This window comes from Dendrobates tinctorius, unplaced genomic scaffold (assembly GCF_039654945.1).
Source record: "Dendrobates tinctorius isolate UK_male_01 unplaced genomic scaffold, ASM3965494v1 ptg000383l, whole genome shotgun sequence".
Taxonomy (NCBI): domain Eukaryota; kingdom Metazoa; phylum Chordata; class Amphibia; order Anura; family Dendrobatidae; genus Dendrobates; species Dendrobates tinctorius.
In genome coordinates this window covers 4,349,084-4,372,248 of record NW_027362049.1, presented here as the reverse complement: position 1 = coordinate 4,372,248, position 23,165 = coordinate 4,349,084, and the positions used below count along the sequence as shown (strand labels likewise).

The following is a 23,165-nucleotide window of genomic DNA, read 5'->3' as shown; positions in this document are numbered from 1 at the left end:
AGAGAAAGAGAGAGAGAGAAAGAGAGAGAAGAGAGAAGAGAGGATGAGAGAAAGAGGGAGAGAGAGAGGAAAGAGAGAGAGAGAAAGAGAGGAGAGAGAAAGAGAGAGAGAGAAAGAGAGAGAGAGAAAGAGAGAAGAGAAAGAGAGAGAGAGAAAGAGAGAGAGAGAAAGAGAAGAGAGAAAGAGAGAGAGAGAAAGAGGAGAGAGGAAAGAGAGAGAGAGAAAGAGAGAGAGAGAGAGAAAGATACGAGAGAGAGAAAGAGAGAGAGAGAAAGAGAGAGAGAGAAAGAGAGAGAGAGAGAAAGAGAGAGAGAGAAAGAGAGAGAGAGAAAAGATGAGAGAGAGAGAAAGAGAGAGAGAGATAGAGAGAGAGAGAAAGAGAGAGAGAGAAAGAGAGAGAGAGAAAGAGAGAGAGAGAAAGAGAGAGAGAGAAAGAGGAGAGAGAGAAAGAAGAGAGAGAGAGAGATAGAAGTTGAGAGAGAGAAAGAGAGAGAGAGAAAGAGAGAGAGAGAAAGACGAGTGAGAGAAAGAAAGGAGAGAGAAGAAAAGAGAGAGGAGAGGAAAGAGAGAGAGAGAAAGTGAGAGAGAAAGAGAGAGAGAGAGAAAGAGAGAGAGAGAAAAGAGAGAGAGAGGAATGAGAGAGAGAGAAAGAGAGAGAGAGAAAGAGGTAGAGAGGAGAAAGAGGAGAGAGAGAAAGAGAGAGAGAAAGAGAGAGAGAATAGAGAGTGAGAAGAGAGAGAGAAAAGAGAGAGAGAAAAAGAGAGAAAGAGAAAATCGACGAGAGAGGAAAAGAGAGAAGAGGAAAAAGAGAGAGAATAAAAGAGAGAGAAAAAGATGAGAGAAAATGAGCGAGAGAAAAAAGAGAGAGAAAAAAGAGAGAGAAAAAGAGAGAGAAAAAAGAAGAAAGAAAAAGAAGAGAGAAAAAAAGAGAGAGAAAAAGAGAGAGAAAAAGAGAAGAAAAAGAAGAGAGAAAAGAAGAGAGAAAAAGAGAGAGAAAGAGAGAAAAAGAGAGAGAGAATTTTCAGCCGCCCAGAACAATCAATGGGGAAAAAACAGATCCGCAAGAAAAATGGCGGATCCGGTTTTTTTTTTTTAGCAAAACGGTGGATTTTGACTGATGGGGGAAAAACGGATGTGTGAAAGAGGCCTTAGAGATAACGGGAAAGTTGTACATGGCAGCTCAGAGTGTGTAAGGAAGCAAAAAACCAAAGTCATCATGGAAGATCGACCACAGACGATGAATGCACACTCTAAAAAGCCTATGTGGGATTTTGAGTAAGGAGTGGCATAAGAGCACTTATGGCTGATTCTGTAGGGAAGAAGGGGGTAGTTAATCATTAACGCCACAGAATCAATGTCTGTCAGACAAGGGAGAGGAAATCCATTATGGGTTGTAGAAGGGGAAGGTAGTACAGAAATGAAGCTGTGCTAGTACATGAGAAATTGAAAACAGCATATTAGGAGGTCTGAAAATGAAAGCATGAATATTGCAACCTGAAACTTAGTTCAACATTTTTATCTCAAAAGGTAACCAATAAGGATATATGTCCCACAGAAGCATATATTTGTTACTGAAAATTCATGAAGATTCTGTGTTAAGCCACATATAGCAAATGGTAAAATATGCAGCATACTGTATCTTCACACTTACTGGGCAGCTTCCTGTAGTTTTGCTATAACCTATGAAAACTACATTGAGCAGCCCCTTAAAAGTGACAAATTGCTGAATCATGGTTTCTGTTTCTACAATTATATTGCTCTCAGATTAGGTAGCAGATTCCCCTTAATTCATAGAAGCAGAGGAAAAGAAAAAAAATAAATCACAATTTGGATCCAGGTAATAAGATTCTCTGTCTTACCTCATGTGGTGCACCCTTAAAGACACTAGCTGATTGGTAGATGGTCTCTGTCCACAATCGAATATCCTCACTTTCAAGTTCTTCTGGAGTCCTGTATAAGGCTTTGGGAACCAGCCCACCTTCTGATACTTCACACTGCAAGTTGGTGGTTGATATGTATTAAGAATAGCATCATAGTTTGATTAGGCTCCAACATGCATAATTCTGTGCAAGGTCCTTTCCTTACTTACCAAACATTCTCCACCAAGAAAGTCAGGAATCACTTCTTTGTCAATGTAATCAATTAACCCTCCAGGACCTTGATAATCATTGCCAGCGTAAATGAGGAATTTCTTTCTAGTATTCTCATCTATGAAGGGACTAACCTAAAAGTAAATAAATGAGGAAAATGTTAGGTTACAAAAAACAATGTAATAATAATAAAAAAATATTATGTGATTTAGAAAATATTACCAGTGTCCACAGGACAGGAAAGACTCTAGGGGCCCGCAATATCAACAGTCGCCCAAGGGTCTCAGGATAATTGGCTTCCACAACTTCAATGATCCGCAATAAGGCTTTGACACCCGGTCTCCATAAATGCCTCATATTTAGTCCCTCCAAATCCACCAAGCAAGTCCAGGAGCTACAATAAAAGTGACATCATGCAAAGTTCTGGCACACAAATTAGTTCAGTCTGCTGGAAAATGTGACCATAACATCTAGAATGTGGTCACTCAGTCCTCAGATATTTGGTGCCTAAAGGAAACATTGTTTGGCTCCTAAATTGTTGTGCTTTGGAGCCAAAGGTGATAATGTTTGTTACATTGGAGACAAGTGAATAACTTACTATATACCATAAGAACACAATGTAACCACCAAGAGGTTACTTACTGAAATAGTGGATGGGAGTACACAGCAACTAGAAATGCCATAAAAGAGACTCGTTAGCAGCACTCATCCAAATCAGCATCACCAAAATTACTTGTGATGATGCCAAATGAAGGACAGCTACTCTCCTCATTGTTAAGAGTGCTTGCAAGGCCACGTTCACACGTTCAGTATTTTCAATCAATATTTGTAAGCCAACCCCAGGAGTGGGTGGTAAATGCAGAAGTGGTGACGTGTTTCTATTATACTTTTTCCCTAATGGCTTCACTCCCAATTCTGGCTTATATATACTAATGTAAAATGCTGAGCAAATACTGAATGTGTGAATGTGGCCTTACTCACATTATAAAACAAAAAACTGTATCCGCCAACAAAACCACCACCCTTTTTTCCTTCTTTCATAGGATTCCAGTAATCGCTTAAGAATACCGCTGGCTTGCATACCTAAAAAAATTCCTTTTATTATTGTTTGGCGCCATAAGCTAATCCGTGCCAACGTGGTCCAATGGTTGTTTTTGTACCGTGCTCCACTCCACCTCTGTCCCCACCATCACTCTCTTTCTGGTCTTGATTGCACTGATGACACCCTCCACATAGGCTGTTGAACAGATCGTGTGGATGACATAGAAGAGGTCATCGAAGTCAGTAAAGGCAGGACCGTGATTGTGGGGACGTAGAAGCCACTGACCACAGAGGTCCATTTGACGCTAGTTGTAAAAGGCATTTCCTTAGGTATGTGGGGGAGCTGGGCTCCTATGAAGATCCTGCAGGAGTGCTGTTAAAGATGAATGAAAGGTGGTGGATAGAGGGCAAACATAGTGACGAGTTCTCTTTAATTTGGAACTAGCGATGTTTATCTCCACTCCTCAGGCACCAAATACCAATGTCTGAGGATATCTTCCAGTGGTGTACATCACAAAGATAATCATAACCCAAAAAAACTTACCTGATGGGTCTCCCAAATATATTGGTGTTCTCCTCACATCGTCTCAGTCCTTCCTCATTTATTGATAGCACCTAATTCAAAATAAAGGAAAATAAATTAGTGTCCTGGATTTAAAGAGTTAGTAAAAAAAAAAAAAAAAAACCCACCAAGCTAACACTGAAAGTTTTAGGCACACTAGCATCACGGCTTTACAGGATCCATGATGGATACGAGAGAGCTGTTTAATTTATGGATTCTTAAAAAGCAATGGGAATCTCATGGCTCCTACTAGAACATGTGTGAACAGAGGTTGAGAACTGACGCTACTCAGCTTATGGCCAATCTTAAACAGCCGTGTTTTGCATCCGTAATTATTAGGCAAAACTAAGAGCGTGTCTAAAATATTGAAGAAAGGGAACTCTTTACACTATGCCATCTCTCTGTAGTTTCCCCTTCTGGTTTTAGCATACAAATACTGATCAGAATACTGATGTGTGAAAGCGGCCTTTGCCTGCAAGCCATATATGCTTCCATAGCCATTAATGCAGCAGTCTCCAAATTGTGACTCCGCAGTTGTGTCAAAACATTTCACAAAGTTATTGTGGGAGCAATGAGGTGATGATTAGCAGCATAGTCAGAGAATTTTCTTTTCTTTTCTATGTGGAGGTGTTGATATTGTCAGAGTATTACTGTTGTCTTACGTGTCTGAGTAGGGACTCTTCACCCAGGGCTCTGACCAAACCCTTAGTGTCCATCTGTCCAAGCCTTAGAACATACAATGGTCGACCATCTGCAATGGATAAGACACATTAAGGAGTCAAGAATAACTTCAGAACTTGGTGTCTTAACATGTTCCACACAGTAACTTTCTTGTAATTGATGAGACTTTTGTTCCTATCCAAATAGTTCTAACCTAAAAAAACATAATCATAAAAACCATTAAATAAATTTTTGACTCCATATAAAATGTGGTTTTGTGCCACAAAACAAAGCAAAATAAATGATGAAAGGTCTGATAGCTGGGGGTCTCATTGTTCTCAAAACCACAAAAAGAAGAAGTTTGATTCGAGAGGGGAACTCAAGCATACCCCACCCTATTGCTCCACTCGATGTCTATAGGGGTGATGGAATAGTGGAGTACAGCTCTGGGGCCCAAGCGATCAGATATTTGTTACCTGGTTGGTGGTAAACATTATAAAGGACAAATGTAAGAGAGTCTGAGCTGCAAAACCAGAGAGATCCCAAAGACATGCGAAATGAGGACTCTGAAAGAAAGCAGTCATGTTTCTCTACACTTAGGCTGGTTTCACATTTGCGTTTTTTTTTCGCGGTAATTTAGCGCTAAATAGCGCATGCGTTTTTTTTTTCCTATACTTTGCATGGGATGCGCTTATGTGCGCATACACATGCGTTTGTACGCGTTTTACCGCGCATGCGTTTTTTTGCGGTATGCGCTCGGTCGCACAAAATGAAACTTGTTGCATTTTTTGTGCGTCCGATTTGCCTCAAAAAAACGCATGCGCGCGCAATGCGTTTTTTTACAGCAAGACACCCATTATAAGTCTATGGTGAGCATATGTGCGCATTGGCATGCTTATGTATGCGTTTTTTTGCACATGCGTTTTTTTTTTTACCATTAGTTTAGACAATGGAATTTAGGGGTTTGGGTAAAGTTAGGGTTAGTTAAGGGGGTTTAGGGTTAGGGTCAGGGTTAAGTATGGTTTGGTTAAGGGTTAGGGTCAGGGTTAGGGTTAGGGTCAGGGTTAGGGTCAGGGTTAGGGTTAAGTATGGTTTGGTTAAGGGTTAGGGTCAGGGTTAGGGTCAGGGTTAGGGTTAAGTATGGTTTGGTTAAGGGTTAGAGTCAGGGTTAGGGTCAGGGTAAGGGTTAAGTATGGTTTGGTTAAGGGTTAGGTTCAGGGTTAGGGTCAGGGTTAGGGTTAAGTATGGTTTGGTTAAGGGTTAGGGTCAGGGTTAAGGTTAAGTATGGTTTGGTTAAGGGTTAGGGTTAAGTATGGTTTGGTTAAGGGTTAGGGTCAGGGTTAGGGTTAAGTATGGTTTGGTTAAGGGTTAGGGTTAGGGTCAGGGTTAGGGTTAAGTATGGTTTGGTTAAGGGTTAGGGTTAAGTATGGTTTGGTTAAGGGTTAGGGTCAGGGTTAAGTATGGTTTGGTTAAGGGTTAGGGTCAAGTATGGTTTGGTTAAGGGTTAGGGTTAGGGTTAAGTATGGTTTGGTTAAGGGTTAGGGTCAGGGTTAGGGTTAAGTATGGTTTGGTTAAGGGTTAGGGTCAGGGTTAGGGTTAAGTATGGTTTGGTTAAGGGTTAGGGTCAGGGTTAGGGTTAAGTATGGTTTGGTTAAGGGTTAGGGTCAGGGTTAGGGTTAAGTATGGTTTGGTTAAGGGTTAGGGTCAGGGTTAGGGTTAAGTATGGTTTGGGTTAGGGTTAGGGTTAGTAAAGTCATGGTTTGGGTTAGTGTGAGTGGCCACCTAATGTTGGAAAAAAACACAAACGCGGTAAAAACGCACTAAAAACGCATACAAACGCTTAAAAACGCTGCGTTTTTTTCATGCATGCTCATAAAAATGCTTGAAAAAAACGCAGCAGTTGTATGCTTTTGTATGCGTTTTTCAATGCGTTTTTTTGCGGGAAAAACGCGCTGCAAAAAAAAGCAAGTGTGAAACAGGCCTTAGACTACATCAAAGGCTGATTCTCAATTCCGATAACTAATTTTATTTCTCCTGTGCAATGAATAAAACAATTGCTCTTAAAACTACTTATGAATAATCCACAATAAAAAAAAGAGAATATGTCCCTCAGGAATTCTTTAAGAAATTTAACCTTTAAAACTCTTGCTATTGCGAATATTAAAAAAACAAAAACAAAACAAAAACAAATAGAAGATGCAACCAAGTGCCCCAAAGACAATAGAATGTTTTTTTGGCTAGGTGGAATGTTATATTTTGTGTCATGGTGAATATTACATTTAAAAAAGCTCAAGTTTCATATAATAGGATTCCAGACTGACGTGCTGGATTCCCTTTTTATCATAGATTACAAGCAGGTGGATGTACACTATATCAAGCACCCAGGGGAGGATTGCGCTTTGTAGAAGTAGAGAACTGATCGTATAAATGGTCTTGTCGTACCTCTGAATAATAAAATCACTATCTACTTTTTTTTGTATTACAGGTGTTGTCCCATGGACAAAGTACATTTTAATCAATAGATCTTGCAAGAAAAAATAGGTATTAGACCTACCGGTAATGATGTTTCCAGGAGTCCATCCTGACAGCACTATGGAGGACGTCCTCCTCCTCCTTACAGGGACAGGAAAGCACACGAGAGGTTAAAAGGCCATGTCCCACCCCCTTTCCCTCAGTGATTTGACAAGTACCACAAGGTGGATGATGCTAGTAACGGTTTAATGAAACAATCATATTACAGCATATGACATAACATAATACAACATAGTATAACATAACAGGGAGGGAACTACCCGTGCTGTCAGGATGGACTCCTGGAAACATCATTACCGGTAGGTCTAATACCTATTTTCCAGGACGTCCACCTGACAGCACTATGGAGAGTACCAAAGCACCTCCTCAGGGTGGGATTACTGCTTGGAGAACTTTTCTCCCGAATGCGGTTTGTTGGCCAGCTAACACATCTAGTTTGTAGTGTTTGCAGAATGTATTAAGACTAGCCCAGGTTGCCGCTCGACAAATTTGATCAACTGACGCCCCCGCCCGCTCGGCCCATGAGGCCGATACCGCCCTTGTAGAGTGGGCTTTTAAGGAATCAGGCGGGCTGGCGCCTTCAGCCTGGTAAGCGTCCGAGATTACTGAGGTAATCCAACGCGCTATGGACGCTTTATTCTTTATTCCTACCACCAAAGAGAACGAACAGGTTCGGGTCGATACGCCAACTATTGGTGGCCTCTAGGTATTCTATAACTGCGCGCCTCACGTCTAGCGAGTGGAGCCGCCGCTCCTTCTCATTTCGGGGATTATCGCAGAAAGAGGGTAACACTACCTCCTGGTTCAGATTTCTTGTAGAGGCTACCTTCGGGGTAAATGCCGGGTCTAACCTTAGGATTATACTATCCTCTCTTATCTGGAGGTATGGATCCTTAGTGGATAGGGCCTGGATCTCCCCTATTCTTTTGGCCGTGGTAATGGCTACTAGAAAGGCCGTTTTACGAGTGAGAGCAGGGATGGCTATCTTCTCACTAAGGGCGAAAGTGTCCGAGCAGAGGAACCGAAGTACCAGGCCCAGGTCCCATGGCGGGGTGAGCTGCCTAATCGTGGGGCGCAGGCGCTGTGTGGCTTTTATAAACCTTATCACCCAGGGATGTGCAGCTAACTGATAATCATAGAAGGCGCTCAAAGCTGAAACCTGGACTTTTAGAGTACTGGGCCTGAGGCCTTTATTAAAACCTGCCTGCAGGAACCCTAGTATGTTAGGGAGATCCGGGGTACCTGCCACGAGCCCGGACCTGCCACCCTCCAAACAGAATCTCTTCCATATCTTCCGATAAATTGCCGACGTCACCGGCTTCCTGCTGGCCTGTAGGGTGGATATGACCTGCTCCGACAATCCTTTTGCCTTCAGGATGTCCCTCTCAGGATCCAAGCCGATAGATGGAGTCTTGCTGGGTCCGGGTGGTGGATCGGGCCCTGGTGGATGATGTTCTCCCACAAGGGCAGCTCGACTGGATCTTCTACTGCCATGGCTCCCAGAAGGGAAAACCAGCTTCTCCTCGGCCAGTATGGCACTATCAATATCACTCTTGCGTGGTCCTCGCGTATCTTTCTGAGCACTGCCGGTATGAGGGCCAGTGGTGGGAACGCATAAGAGAGGGATTCTCCCCAAGTCTGACTCAGGGCATCTACGCCCTCTGGATGGTCCATCGGATTTAGGGAGTAGAATCTGGGAACCTTCGAGTTCTTGCGGCTTGCGAAGAGATCTATACTGGGGTTCCCCCAGCGCTGACAAAGCTGGTTGAAGATCTCTATGTTCAATTCCCACTCTGTCGGGTGGATCTGTTGTCTGCTCAGGTAGTCCGCCACTTCGTTTTGGGAACCCTCTAGATGTACCGCGGTCACGGATCGAACTGTCCGTTCTGCCCACGTGAATATCTTTTCCGCCAGTGCCTGTAGTGGTTGATGCCTGGTTCCTCCTTGGTGTTTCAGGAATGCCACTGTCGTTGTATTGTCGGATAAAATGCGAACATGACGACTCTTTAGTACCGACCGGTTTCTCCGCAACGCTTCCCAGACCGCGAAGAGTTCCTTGAAATTGGAGGATCTGGCCTTGATGCTTGCTGGCCACTTCCCCTGGAAGATCTTCCCTTCTATGTGGGCTCCCCATCCCCACGCACTTGCGTCTGTGGTGACTACCACGTATGGAGAGGTTGTCCAATGCACGCCCACCTGAAGGTTCCTGGCCTGTAACCACCAGCGAAGGGACTCCTTTACTCGTCCTGAGAGTCTTAGGGGTTTGTCTAGCGACGCCTGACTCCTGTCCCACCTCGCGAGAATTTCTCTTTGTAACAACCGCGAGTGGAATTGGGCCCAACGGACACACTGGATGCAGGCCGTCATGAGGCCCAGGACCTCCATTGCTTCCCTTATGGAGCATTGATGCTTCAACAGACCTCTGGTTCTGGCCTGAATGGACTTCTGCTTCTGCTCGGGTAGCCAGGATATTCTGTCGGCTGAGTCTAGGAGGACTCCCAGGAATACCTTTCTGGTGTTTGGTGTGAGGTCCGACTTCTCCCAGTTGATCACCCAGCCCAGGAACTCCATCACAGTAGTTGTTCGGATCCTGTCTCGGATGAGCGCTTCTTTGGATCTTGCCACCAGTAAGAAGTCGTCCAGGTACGGCACAATCACAATACCCTGATCTCTCAGGTAGGCCACCACCTCTACCACCAGCTTTGTAAAGATCCTGGGAGCTGAGGCCAGCCCGAATGGAAGACCCTGGAACTGGAAATGGCAGGTCCGGGCTAGTGAACTGATCGCGAACCTTAGTAGGCTTTGGGATGAGGGATGAATAGGAACCTGATAATATGCCTTTTTTAGGTCTAGGGTGCACATAACTGCGTCCCTGTCTATCAGAGGAATTGCGGATCGGATTGATTCCATCCGGAACCTCCTGTATCTGACCCAAGCATTTAGTGGCTTCAGGTTTATGATGGTGCGGGCCTCGCCGGATTTCTTTGTAATTGCAAACAGGGAAGAGTAGTGACCTTTTCCTCTTTCTGATGGTGAAACTGGTATTATGACCCCTGAGTCTAACATGTCCTGAAGATCCGACCACATTGCGGAGTCCTCCTGGACGACAGTGGGGGCAATATATCTGCCGGGGGGAGGAGAATAGAGCTCTATCCTGTAACCTTCGCTGATGGTTCTGAGGACCCACTGATTGTTGGTGACTCGCGACCAGTTTGCTGCAAAGTGGCGAAGTCTCCCCCCAATGCCTATGGCGTCATTGTCTCCTCGACCTAGATGTCGATGCAAATGGGGGACCTCTGTTCTTCCCACTTTGGCTGAAGGAGCCTCTGTAGGAGCTTCTATTAGACCTCGCCCGGCCCCTAAACTCTGACTGTCCTCTGAAGAAGGAGCCTCTCCGAAAGGACTGGGACCGCCTGGGCTTTTCTTCCGGAAATCCCTTATTCTTATCAGACACCAGCTCAAGGATATTATCCAGGGCTGGACCAAACACCCTCAGACCCGAGAAAGGGATGGCACATAACTTGGCCTTAGAAGGGTTATCCCCCGACCAGGATCTAAGCCAGACTGCTCTCCGGGCCGCATTAGAGAGGGAGCTGTTTCTGGCCGCAAACCTAACTGATTCCGCCGACGTATCCGACAGGAACGCCGTGGCTGATTTCAAAAGAGGAAGAGATGCTAGTATCTCTGACCTCGGGGTCTTGTTGGTTAGGTTTTCCTCCAACTGCCCCAACCACAGGAACATAGACCTGGCCACCGAGGTGGCTGCTATGTTGGCTCTAATCAGGGCCGCCGACGTCTCCCATGTTCTTTTTAACAAGACGTCCGCCTTTCTATCCATTGGGTCTCGAAGACCGGATGAGTCCTCGGCTGGGATAGCCGATTTCTTCGTAACCTTGGCAACCGGGACGTCGATCTTAGGGACTTCTTCCCACGCCCGAGTTTCCTCGGGATCGAAGGGCAGTCTATTTTTAAAGCTTCGGGAGAGTGTCAACCGACGCTCTGCTTCCTTCCACTCCTCCTGGATCATTGCTTTGATGTGCTCGCTCACAGGGAACACCACCTGTTTGCGGGACACCAGTCCTCCAAACATTAAGTCCTGTCTGGACTGTGGCTTAGGGACTTCTTTCCATCTGCATGGTATTTCTGACCGCGTGTACCAGCTCGTCCGTATCCTCCAGTCTGAATAGGTACTTTCTGTTCTGTTCCTGACTATCCCCCAGGATCTCGCCTTCTTCCTCCTGATCTGAGTTCCGGAAATCGGATTCCTCGCTAGGGCTCGCCTCTGATACTGGGACTGGTTCCCACCTCGGACGCTTGCGACCTGGCCCAGGGCTGGGGGATCGACGCCGGGACGTAGAGGCCTGAATCTCTTCCCTTATCAGCGACCTCATTTCGGAAAGCAGAGATGGCTGTTCCTCGCCTATGACTCTGGAGGTACAGGGACCGCATAGGGTCTTGCTATAGGTGTCTGGCAGCTTTACTCTGCACACCGGACATCTGACTGATTTGGCGGTGGCTTTCGCCGGGTCCTTCCCCGAGGGGGACTCAGCCGGGGTTCCCTTTTCCTGATAATATAAGGGGCACCTCATCAGATCTGGGCTGTGGGGACGGGTGGGGAGGGTGGTCTGCGCTATGCGCACTTACCCCTCCACCAGATGCAGTGTTGCCTTCCATTCCCTGGCGTCCGATGCAGTCACACAGCCTGGAACCACCTGTGACGACTCTGGAGAACGCTTTGGTCCAGGAGCGCGCGCGCCCTGGATTTGAAACCGGCGTCTGACGTCACCGGATGTGACGCTGGTAAGCCGCGCCTCCACTTCCTGCCGGGCATCTGCGCGCGACCGCGCTCGGCGCGTGCAGGGAGCCGTTCCTGCTATGGCTCCGGCCTCCACTGCCCAGCGTCGGCGACGTCCTGCGGGTACTCGGCCCGCCGCCCCACTTCTGTCGGTGCCCGCATGGCCAGCCGCCTGCGGGGAGCCGACCCGTCCTGGAGCCGAGAGCCCCCCCACCGGGAGGAACGGCTCCCTCCAGGAGCGCCGTCCTGCTCCTGGCCTTTGGAGCCGAGGGACTCCCCACCGGGAAGTTTCGGCCCCGGGACCTCTTGACAGGGGAAGGATTGGACCGGCCGCACGATCCCCTGGGTCCCTCCGGTAAGCTCTCGCGTGTCCCTCCGTGCAGGGACAGGAAAAACACTGAGGGAAAGGGGGTGGGACATGGCCTTTTAACCTCTCGTGTGCTTTCCTGTCCCTGTAAGGAGGAGGAGGACGTCCTCCATAGTGCTGTCAGGTGGACGTCCTGGAAATAGGGATTTTTGTGTACTCACTGTAAAATTATTTTCTCCGAGCCATTCATTGGGGGACAGAGAGACAGTGGGTGTTATGCTGCTTGCCACTAGGACGACACCAAGTAAACCAGAAAAAAAAGTTAACTCCTCCCCTGCAGTATACACGCTCTCTCTGGATGAGATTTCTCCAGTTCGGTGAAATTAGCAGAAGGAGCTTAAACAGTCAACAATAACCATAACTATGTCACAACCTAAGAATGCTACAATGAGCCAGTAGGCTAAACAGGGTGGGTGCTGTGTCCCCCAATGAATGGCTCGGAGAAAAGGATTTTACGGTGAGTAAACAAAAATGCCTATTTCTCCTACGCCTCACTGGGGAACACAGACAGTGGGACGTCCTAAAGCAGTCCCTGGGTGGGGAGCATACAACTGCTAATACCCCATGTACCACTGACTCAACACTGTGGTACTGCCGATTGCAGGATGCGTCTGCCAAGAGCTGCATCCGCAGAGGCCTGAGAATGAACTTGGTAATGTTTTGTAAAAGTATGCAGGCTGGACCAAGTCGCAGCCTTGCAGCCCTGTTCTGCCGATGCCTGGTGCCAAATGGCCCAAGAGTCGCCCACTTACCAGGTAGAGTGCGCCTTAATCCCCGCTGGGACAGGCGCGTTCCTGACACGGTAGGATTCCTGAATCGCCAAGCGAATCCATCTGGCTAGCGTTGCTTTTGACGCGGCTAGACCCTTCCCATGCCCCTCTGGAAGTATGAACAGGGCATCTGACTTGCGGAAGGGAGTCGTCCGCAAGATGTACCATCTCTGCGCCTTCTCAATGCGATGGATTGGCGCCTGAAAAAAGGAAGGCAAAACAATTTCCTCATTGAGATGGAAAGAGGAGACGACCTTGGGCAGGAAGGACGGGGACGTCCTGAGAACTACCTTGTCCTGATGAAAATTCAGGAACGGAGAACGGCAGGACATGGCTGCCAATTCCGAAACTCATCCGATTGACGTAATTGCCACTAATAAGACCACCTTACAAGAGAGGACGGTCAGTGACACGTCCTGCAGCGGTTCGAAAGGAGCCTCCTGTAAGGCCCCGAGAACCAGGTTAAGGCCCAATGATTCCAAAGGCCTTCTATAAGGAGGCACCACATGGGAAACTCCCTGAATGAACGTCTTGACCTGAAGTTTGGTGGTAATTTTGCGTTGGAAAAGCACTGACAGGCCGAAATTTGGCCCTTGAGCGAGCTAAGCGCGAGGCCTGATTTTAATCCGGATTGAAGGAATTCCAATATGGCCGGAATGGAAAACACCATACCGGATCGACCATGATTCTTGCACCACGAAAAAAAGGTTTTCCAGGTGCGGTGATAGATGCGCATGGACACATGCTTCCTAGCACTAATCATTGTGGAAGAGAGAGAACCCAGCCTGTGCTAAAATCCAGGATTCAACGGCCACGCCGTCAAATACAGGGCCCCGGAGTTCTGGTGATAAATCGGGCCCTGTGAGAGAAGATCCATGCAATCTGGAAGTCGCCAGGGGACGTCGGCGACTAGTTGTATTAGTTCTGCATACCATGCTCGGTGCGGCCAATCTGGCGCGACTAGGATCACTGGTACTCCCTCCGCTCTCATCTTCTTGATGACCATCGGAAGCAAGTTAAGAGGAGGAAAGATGTACGGGAGCCGGAACCGGTGCCATGGCAGAACTAGGGCGTCCGCTCCGATGGCGCATGGATCACGCGATCGGGCAATGAACCGAGGCACCTTGTTGTTTAGTCTTGAGGCCATGAGATCCACATCCGGAGTCCCCCAACGATGACAAATCTGCTGAAAGACTTCCGGATGAAGAGACCACTCTCCCGAGGCAATGTCTTGGCGACTGAGAAAATCTGCCGGCCAATTTTCTTTTTTTTTTGAATCAGATCTTTTTTATTAAACATTCAGGAATCAATACAGAAAGAATATGACATCTTATATAGCTAGTAAAATTTACATTGAGAGCAAATATTATTTAAAGGGTAAAACTCTTCCTGTGTAAGAATAAATAAAAAGAAGAAATCTCAAAACACAGATATTTGCATAAAATTGAGCCTATAAACAACATGGCTCCACAAATAAACAAAAATCAAAATTATACATCAGTGCCTCATTTCAGCGGGAAAACCATCCCCGCCAGCCGCGCCACTCCGCATCATATTTCGCCCCCCCCGCCCCCCACGGATATCAGGTCCAATCCACCCCAGCTCCCTCCCACCGCGCCACTCAAAATCTACTTCGCCACAAAGGGCACTAGACTTTATTTTCACCCCCCAAGCATCCCCTCATCGCAAGCACAACAGCAACTGGTCCAACATCGCATCCCGTACCAGTGCGCCCGAGGGGAGACCCGGTGACTCCATCCATGGCTGCCAAATTTTGTAAAACTTTCTTAATGCATTTCTTTTTAAATAAGCCCCCCTTTCCAATCTGATGACATTATTTAGTTTATTTTTAAGCTCTGACAATGTTGGTGGCATAGGATCCAACCAATGATATGCAAGTATCTTTCTTGCCTGATACAGGATGCGTGCTATTCCCAGGGCCACTGCAGAGTCCGGGTCAACCCCCTCCTCCCACAAATTCAACAAACATAGACGAGGTGACGGTCGTATTGTGATATGGTATACTTGGGCTATGAGTCCCAGGGTCTGCCTCCAGAAATCCCCAATGTGCCCGCACTCCCACATAACATGCATCAAGTGGGCATCATCCTGCCCACACCTAACACATTGTGTATTGGGCCTAAGTCCCATTTTAAATAATAAGCTGGGTGTTTTATATACCCTGTGAATGAGATATATTTGCGAAAGCCGCTGGCACTCAGAAACCGCCATTTTAGGGACCTGTTCTAGAATATCGGACCACTGGTCCTCCGTCAGGGGGCCAACGTCCCGTTCCCACTTATTCTTAGCAGCAGTCAGTGGATATGTCTCCAGATGGGCAGGTAATAATCTTTTATATAATTCAGAGATAAGTCCCCTAGAAGACTCAGATGTAAGTAGCATATGTAGTGTTTGATTATGTGTCACTATCACCGGATTTGTCCTTCTCTGTTTTTCCAATGCATGTCTTAGCTGTAAGTACTGATAAAAGAAGACGTGCGGGAGGTGAAATTCTGTTCTCAATTGTTCAAAACTCTTAAGAGTATTATTTTGCAAAATTTGTGACACCAGATAAATCCCTTTATCTTCCCATCTTCCGAACCCCACCAGCTTTTTGATCTCTTGCAAATCCGGATTTCGCCACAATGGCCACAATTCCGTAGGCCCATTTATCTTCAAAAGAGACTTACCCCTATCCCACACCTTGAAAATCATAGCCAACGTGGGGTATCGTGCCCCATTTATCTGCCGTCTTCCCACCTCCAACCGGCACCCTGGATATTTCCATACCGATCCTTCCCTCACAATATCACCACCATTGTCACACGCCCCGTCTCTACCCCAACCCTTAAGATGTTGCATCTGGGAGGCTATAAAGTATATGAATGGGTTTGGCACCGCCAATCCTCCCTCCTCCTTCCCTCGCTGCAGTATCTCCAAGCGAATCCTAGCCTGTTTTTTCTTCCAAATTAATTCCCGGAATAATGTATTTATTTTTGCAAAAAAGTCCCTACAGATCCACACCGGAGAATTATGTATCAAATATAATAATTGTGGCATCATTACCATTTTGATTAAGTTAGATCTACCAATATTCGACAACGGCAGGCGACACCAAGTATGTACTTTTGCTCTAAATCGCTGCAACAGGGGCTCCAGATTCAGAGCCCGAAAATCCTTCGGGGCAGGACTAACAATTATACCCAGATACCTAAACCTCCGAACTGCAGGGACCGGTATCTGCAAATCTGAGAAATCCGCCGGGAGAGGGTCTATCGGCATTAAAGCTGATTTGGACCAATTAATCCGAAGACCAGACCTCAGCCCAAATTCTCGAATGACCTCCATTGCCGGCAAAATCGAGGAATGTACCTTATCTAAATATAGAAGTAAATCATCCGCGTACAATGATATCCTCAACTCCACAGTTCCACATCTGAATCCCATTATTTCTCTGGACTTCCGAATTGCAACTGCCAATGGCTCCACCGCAGTAGCAAATAGCAAGGGCGAGAGCGGGCACCCCTGTCTAGTACCTCTCCCAAGAGGAAAAGACTCAGAGACCCTGCCATTAGCCCCAACCTTCGCCACCGGCGAGCCATACAACAGCCTCACCCAATTTATAAATCTGTGTCCAAAGCCCATTTTCCGAAGTACCGCCCACAAAAAAACCCACTCCAAACTATCGAACGCCTTAGCGGCGTCTAAGGACAAAATTGCTCTTCCCCCCAACTCCCCAGAACTATGTTGAATCCCCAAGTATAGTTTCCTAAGGTTCATAGATGTGGCTCTGCCTGGGATAAATCCCGTCTGATCCTTCTGTATAACAGATGAGATAACTCGGGACATCCTATTGGCGAGTACCTTGGCCAATAATTTAACATCTGTTGATAATAGGGAAATCGGGCGATATGAATCCGGAACCTCTGGATCCTTTCCGGGCTTTAATATTAAAACTATCAAAGCTTCCCTCATAGATGACGGGAGGACCCTCTGCCTTTCAGCCTCTTCAAATACCTTAAGTAGCTTAGGTAGCAGTAAGGGTGCATAGGTTTTGTAAAACTCGCCAGGCAGGCCATCCATTCCTGGAGCCTTTTCATTTTGCATCTGACCAAGCGCCTCCTCCAACTCCTCCAACAGGATGTCCCGATCCAATGAATCCCTATCGCTATCAGCCAATGCAGGGAGAGAGAGCGCATCCAGGTACTGCTCAATCTCAGTCTCCGTGAGACTGCAATCTGATGTGTATAGTCGCATATAATACCTCCTTATCTCACTCACTATGTCCGCACTGTCTGTCACAGGACCACCCGAGTCCGTTTTTAGCCTATTGATATATGAAGATCCGTCCTGTGCTCTAATGACCGTGGCCAATAAATGTCCTACTCCCTCCCCCTCTATAAAATATTTTTGTTTGAGGAAATAACGTTTATTTGCTGCCGCCGACATGAGGTTTTCCCTGAGCGACCCCTGTGCCTTCTCCAAAGCTTTTTTAGTTTCCTCTGTCGGGTTGAGTATCACCGCAGCCTCCGCAACAGACACCTCCTGGATCAGACTCTGGGTGTAGCGTCTATTTTGGCTTTTCCGTGTGCATATTTCTCTAATATATAAGCCCCTGACATAGGCTTTCATGGAATCCCAGACTATGTGTGATGATGCAGAGTACTCATTAAGTTGAAAATATTCTAGAATGGCATCATGCAAAGATCCCCCTATAAGCTGGATCCAGAAGGGATTAAGCTTCCAGATAGGGTGAGGGGGTGTCCCCATGAAAGTGTGACATGTAGCGGCGAGTGATCAGATACACTTCTAGGCAGGTAGGCCACCCCTCGTACATATGGGGTCATGAGTGTATTCCCAATGGCCAGGTCTATCCGTGACATAGCGTGGTGGGAGCTAGAGTAGCAGGAAAACTGTCTTGCTGTGGGGTTTCGGACACGCCAAAGATCTACCATACCCAGCTCCACTAACGTTCTAGCAAATGAGGTTGAGGCTGCATCCTCTGATATGTTTCCCGAATGCAACTTATCCAAATAGGGATGCAAATATGTATTAAAATCTCCTATTAGAAGAGTCGGCGCAGGGGGAAAAGGAACCCAAAATAGACAAGATTCTTTTTACTGGTTCGACTGAATAGGGCGGGGGGATGTATATGGCAACCAAAATAAATTGTATACCGTATAACGTGCAAAGCAAACATACAAGTCTGCCCCCAGGGTCAACCACTGATTTAGTACATGAGAAGGGGATGGACCTGTGCACCAGCACACTGACACCCCGCGCATGGGTCGAGTACGTGGAATGATATTCATGTGAAACCCATCCCTTTCTTAGCCAATGAATATTATCTTTCACCATGTGGGTCTCAGACATACACAGGATAGCCGGGAGAAATTTCTGCATATTAGTAAATATAGCACATCTCTTATTTGCATCCCCGAGCCCCCTAACATTCCACGCTACAATATTAAGTGATATCGCCATAAGAGCAGACTAAAAAATGAGAAATCGGAACATACTCCACTCCCGAGGGAGAGAGGCAATCTCCACCATCCCTCAGTACAATGAATTGGGCGACACGGCTGACGCACATCACATCCCACAGAACAATTAGGGAATACAACAACAAACGAAAAAAACAAAGGAGGGAGAGGGAGCACTGCACACCAGTGCACAGCGCCCCTACCCCCAAACACAAGTGTAACTTGCACATTTCTCTCAAATAGAGAGAATCAGGGCTAGAAAACTCGCCCAGAGTCCATGCAGGGAGAAGGGTCCACAGCTTGTCACTGTAACGAGTGTCCACAGCAATCCGGTCAGCTCCCGCCCTGAATCCGAAATGGAATGAACAGTAGTAATTATACCAGCATAGCGTCCTAGACAAAAAGGAGTAACAACACCTGGTGGCGAAAAAAGGGAGAACTTCAAGTATTCTTCCTCCTCATGGACCTCTCATTAATATCCAGCCAGGACAGCGCCATTCCCGCCGTATCAAAAAAGTGCGTTTCTCCATTCACATCAATCCGCAGTCTAGCAGGGTACATCATGGAATATGTCACCTGTAAGTCACGTAGGCGTTTTTTAATCTCAATAAATTGCGCCCTTTTACGCTGCACCTCCAGGGAAAAATCAGGGAAAATGGAGACTTTCCTCCCATTAATAGCAAGTTCCTTAATGTCTCTGGATCTGCGCAGGATAGCATCTCTATCTTTAAAGTGTAGGAGCTTAAGCAAGATGGGACGCGGGGGTGCTCCCGGCGGGGGGGCACGCGTAGGGACCCTGTGTGCTCTCTCAATAGTAAAGAATGGGGACAAAACATCTTTACCAAAGGTGTCCATTAGCCATTTTTCAAAAAAGCCAAGTGAGTCAGTCCCCTCCGTCCTCTCCGGAACCCCCACCAGTCGCAGATTACTTCTACGGGAGCGGTTCTCTAAATCATCCACCTTGTTCAGCAGTATTGTAATATTTTGCGTGGCTTTTCCCAGCTCCCGTGTTATTGGTGGCAATTTATCCTCCGTCGCACCAACACGCTCCTCCAGTTCCCCCACCCTGGCAGTCACCCCTCGCAGCTCTTGTTTAATACAGGCCATGTCCTTGGTGACAATCTCCATTTGATTACTTAGAGTGGCCAGTGTGGTATTGCAGGAGTTAATTGCTGCGAGGATTTCTCCCAGTGTGGGCTCAGCAGTCACAGACTCCGGCTGCTCCCCATCCCCCACTCCTTCCTCCTCCAGCACAGGCCCCTGTGTCTGCACGTGTTGGGCTGAAGGGGGGCCCAGTTTACTCACTGTTCCCTCCCCGGAGAGATGATCCTCCAGCTCCACGCTGCATCCAGCGTCTGCCTCAGTCTGTGCACTGGGCGATCGAGCAGCAGCAGGAGGCACCCTTGCATATCGTTCCAGCCTGCCAGCAGCTCCCATCGCTCCACTACCAGCCGACTTGTTGTTTGCTGGTGCCATCCTGGATGTAGCAGAGGCGCGCCCCGGCGTCTCCTTATCTTTTTTACTGCTGCGGTTCGACATGGCCCAAGGATCCTCCGCTGTCTAAACGCCCAGGGAGATATTGCAGCCCTCCAGGTCAGTGGGACTCGTCAGCAGTGCCGGTAATCAGGATTTATTGTCGGATCCGGGCAGGAGCTCTCTCACTCCACGTCCTCCCTACATGAGGTCCAGGCCACGCCCCTGCCGGCCAATTTTCTACGCCCGGGATGTGGATTGCTGAGATGGACGAATGGTTGGTCTCAGCCCAATGGAGGATGTGACTCACTTTGTGCAAGGCCATCCTGCTCCAGGTACCTCCCTGGTGGTTGATATATCCTACAGCCGTGGCACTGTCGGATTGGATCCTGATGGGGTGATCTGCGAGGAGATGGTGGAAACTCCGTATGGTGGATCGCTCGTATCTCCAAAATGTTGATGGGGAGACGTTACTCTCGGGTTGACCAACGACCCTGTGTCGTGTGGTGACGAAAGACCGTACCCCAGCCGAGAAGACCTGCGTCGGTTGTTACTACCAACCATCGTACTGGGAGAAAAGACCTTCCTTGATTCAGGGAGGACCTCAGTGTCCACCACCTGAGGGCTTGCCTGACCCGCAGGGACAGAAGGATCCGATGGTCCAGGGAGAACGGGTTCTTGTCCCAAGCCAACAGCAACGCATGTTGTAAGGGATGGAGATGGAACTGTGCAAATGGAACTGCTTCCATTGCAGCCACCATCTTTCCGAGAACTCTCATGCTGAAACGAATGGAGTGAGAAACTGGTTGGGAAAGAGTCCGTGCTGCCTGTTGTAAGGCTTGGGTCTTTTCTGGAGGGAGAATGACCAACCCACGGGAAGTGTCCAAGATCATTCCTAAAAAGGAAATCTGCTGAGCTGGTTTTGGGAAAGACTTTTCGAAGTTTATCTTCCACCCCAGGCGAGAAAGTGTATTTACTGTTATATCCACGGATTCCTCGCAGGCTGGAAGGGACGGACCCATGATGAGCAGGTCGTCCAGATACGGTAACACCACTACTCCCCGAGAGTGGAGAATGGCCAAGACAGCCGCCATGACCTTGGTAAAGACCCTGGGGGCGGTGGCGAGTCCGAAGGGCAAGGCAACGAACTGGAAGTGTTCCTCGTGAATTGCAAAACGCAGGAACTGCTGGTGGGAAGGGCAGATCGGAATGTGAAGGTAAGAGTCGTTGATGTCGATGGATGCATCATCTGAACCTTTCGTAATGAGGGACCAGAATGATGACTCTGTCCCTTAGCAGAGCCTGAACAGCCTGAAGGAAGGTTCTTGTCTTGTTCTTGGGGGGAGAGGAAGGGAAAAACAGGGTTGGAGGGAAAGAAGAAAATTCTATCTTGTATCCGGAGGACACCAGCTCCCTGACCCACTTGTCGTGTACGACCGCGAGCCAGGTGTGGTTGAAGGAAAGTAGGCGACCGCCTACTTCGTCGGTGTCCGCCGGATACCGCCACAAGTCATTGGGTAGATCTATGAGATCTGGCTCTCCTAGATCCAGAAGCCCTAGGCCTGGGTTTCCAAGAGCGGTTAGGTCTGCATGAGACCTGGGAGCCTGTCTCCGCGCGGGGACCGACCTGATCTGGAAGAGAAGGTAGAGAAGGACCAACCGGAACTGTTGCGAAAAGATCGAAAACGTGTCGGCTGTTGGGTTGTGAAACGGCCGAACAGCCTTTTGTTGAGGAAGGAATTTACTTTTTCCCCCGGTAGTATCAGAAATGAGCTGGTCCAGTTTCTCTCCAAAAAGACGACCCGTTTGAAAGGGGAGAGAAGTCAACGATCTTTTAGATGTGGCATCCGCCCACCAGTCGCGGAACCATAGGGCTCTTCTAATGGAGATCGCATTAGCGGCAGTTTGAGCAGCGCAATTGGCGGCATCAAAAGAAGTGTCCACTACAAAGTCCGCTGCGTGAATTATTTGCCTGGCGACAGTGGTTGCCTCCGGAGGATTTGTGCCCTGGAAGGAAGTAATTAAGACTTCTGCCCATGCGGCCATTGCCTTAGTGATACAAATTGCCACGAAAGATGGAAAAAACGCTGCTCCTGAAGCTTCAAAAACTGAACGGGCAAGGTAGTCAATTTGACGATCGGAGGGGTTTCTGACTGAGGAACCCTCAGAAACGGATAGGAGCGTTTTATAAGTAAGACGTGATACAGGAGGGTCCACCGGAGGGGACTGTAAAAAATCCTTCATTAGGTCTGGATCAAAAGGGTATTTAGCCTGAGTAGACTTTTGCCCTGTGAACCGCATATGTGGCCGATCCCAAAGTTTCTGGACAATTTTCTTAAAGTCCGGATGGCTGGTAAATAACCTGCACACAAGCTTGGCTTTCTTAAATGAGATAGGGTGTGCTGGAGCGGGAATATTTTCCTCATCCAACTTCAGAATCCAGTTGACTGATTCTATAAGAGAATCAAGCAACTCTTGATCAGTTTGGGGATTCTGAGGGGCTGACGTGTCAGATTCGAATTCAGAGTCGTGCTCGCTGTGAACCTCAGGAGAGGAAGAGCGAGAGACAGGAGTCGCAGATGCTGAGGCGCGAACGTGACTAGGGGACGAGTCATGGGTCCGCTTTCTAGAGACCTGACCAGCCCTTGAACGAGTACGGCCATGGCTTGTGGACGGTTCCTGGCCAACCCCAGAGTCCTCCTCGGGAGGAAAGGATGCTTTCTGACTTAAAGAGTCCTCCCAAAGGAAGAATATAGCCTGGGCAGAGACTCCACCAACTGTGACAGGGACGCAGCCCACTCAGGGGTACTAAGCGCAGGAGGCCCATCAGCAGCGGCAGCGAGGGGCGTTTGAGCGCAGGCCGGGTCGCAGGCCGTGCATAACGGATTAGTCTGTGCACTAGGTAAGGCAGACTTGCAAGTGGTACACACAGTAAAAAAGCAGTGAGCTTCTTAGCAGCCCGTTTAGCCTCCTTAGATGGTGACATAGCGCTCCTGAAAAGGGTTAACGGCAGAGTCAGTCTGCAGCTACAGGGAATGTGCCGGGAAGGGGTTAAGCTTTATTCTGAGGGCAGATGAAGCTTACCCACGGTCCTGTGCCTTGTCCCCTGGGAGGAAAGCGGTGGCCCTGTGGTGTCACCCTGTATCCGGCAGCGTGCATGCCTCACAGCTCGTATCCAGAGCAGGCTGAGGTAAAAGACATGGTCCCCGAGATTAGAATTGCACATCTCGTAAGAGGCGCCAAGAGGAGGGGGCGGCGACGTTAGCGCAGGCGGCACTATTCAAATTGCGACCTAGTAGGCCGGAAAAGTCGGGGACTAAATTTTTGGCCTACCCGCGGTAGGCACCAGGGCCGGGGAGGGGGTAGCGCCATTCAAATTGTGGCCTAGCAGG

At 48.0% G+C, this 23,165-nt stretch overlaps 1 protein-coding gene across 2 annotated transcripts in view; it reads right to left on the bottom strand.

Annotated features, from left to right (window-relative positions):
- Positions 1 to 1,805: 1,805 nt before the first annotated feature.
- Positions 1,806 to 23,165, bottom strand: part of LOC141075982 (SEC14-like protein 1) — a 61,748-nt gene continuing 40,388 nt past the window's right edge. For both annotated transcript variants that reach the window (XM_073563194.1, XM_073563195.1), the window contains exons 10-14: positions 4,356 to 4,444; positions 3,676 to 3,746; positions 2,313 to 2,484; positions 2,090 to 2,224; positions 1,806 to 1,994 (exon numbers count right to left, since the gene is read on the bottom strand). In XM_073563194.1, the coding sequence (XP_073419295.1) occupies positions 1,821 to 1,994; positions 2,090 to 2,224; positions 2,313 to 2,484; positions 3,676 to 3,746; positions 4,356 to 4,444 (641 nt within the window). In that variant the 3' untranslated portion in view covers positions 1,806 to 1,820. The remainder of the gene's footprint in view (positions 1,995 to 2,089; positions 2,225 to 2,312; positions 2,485 to 3,675; positions 3,747 to 4,355; positions 4,445 to 23,165) is intronic.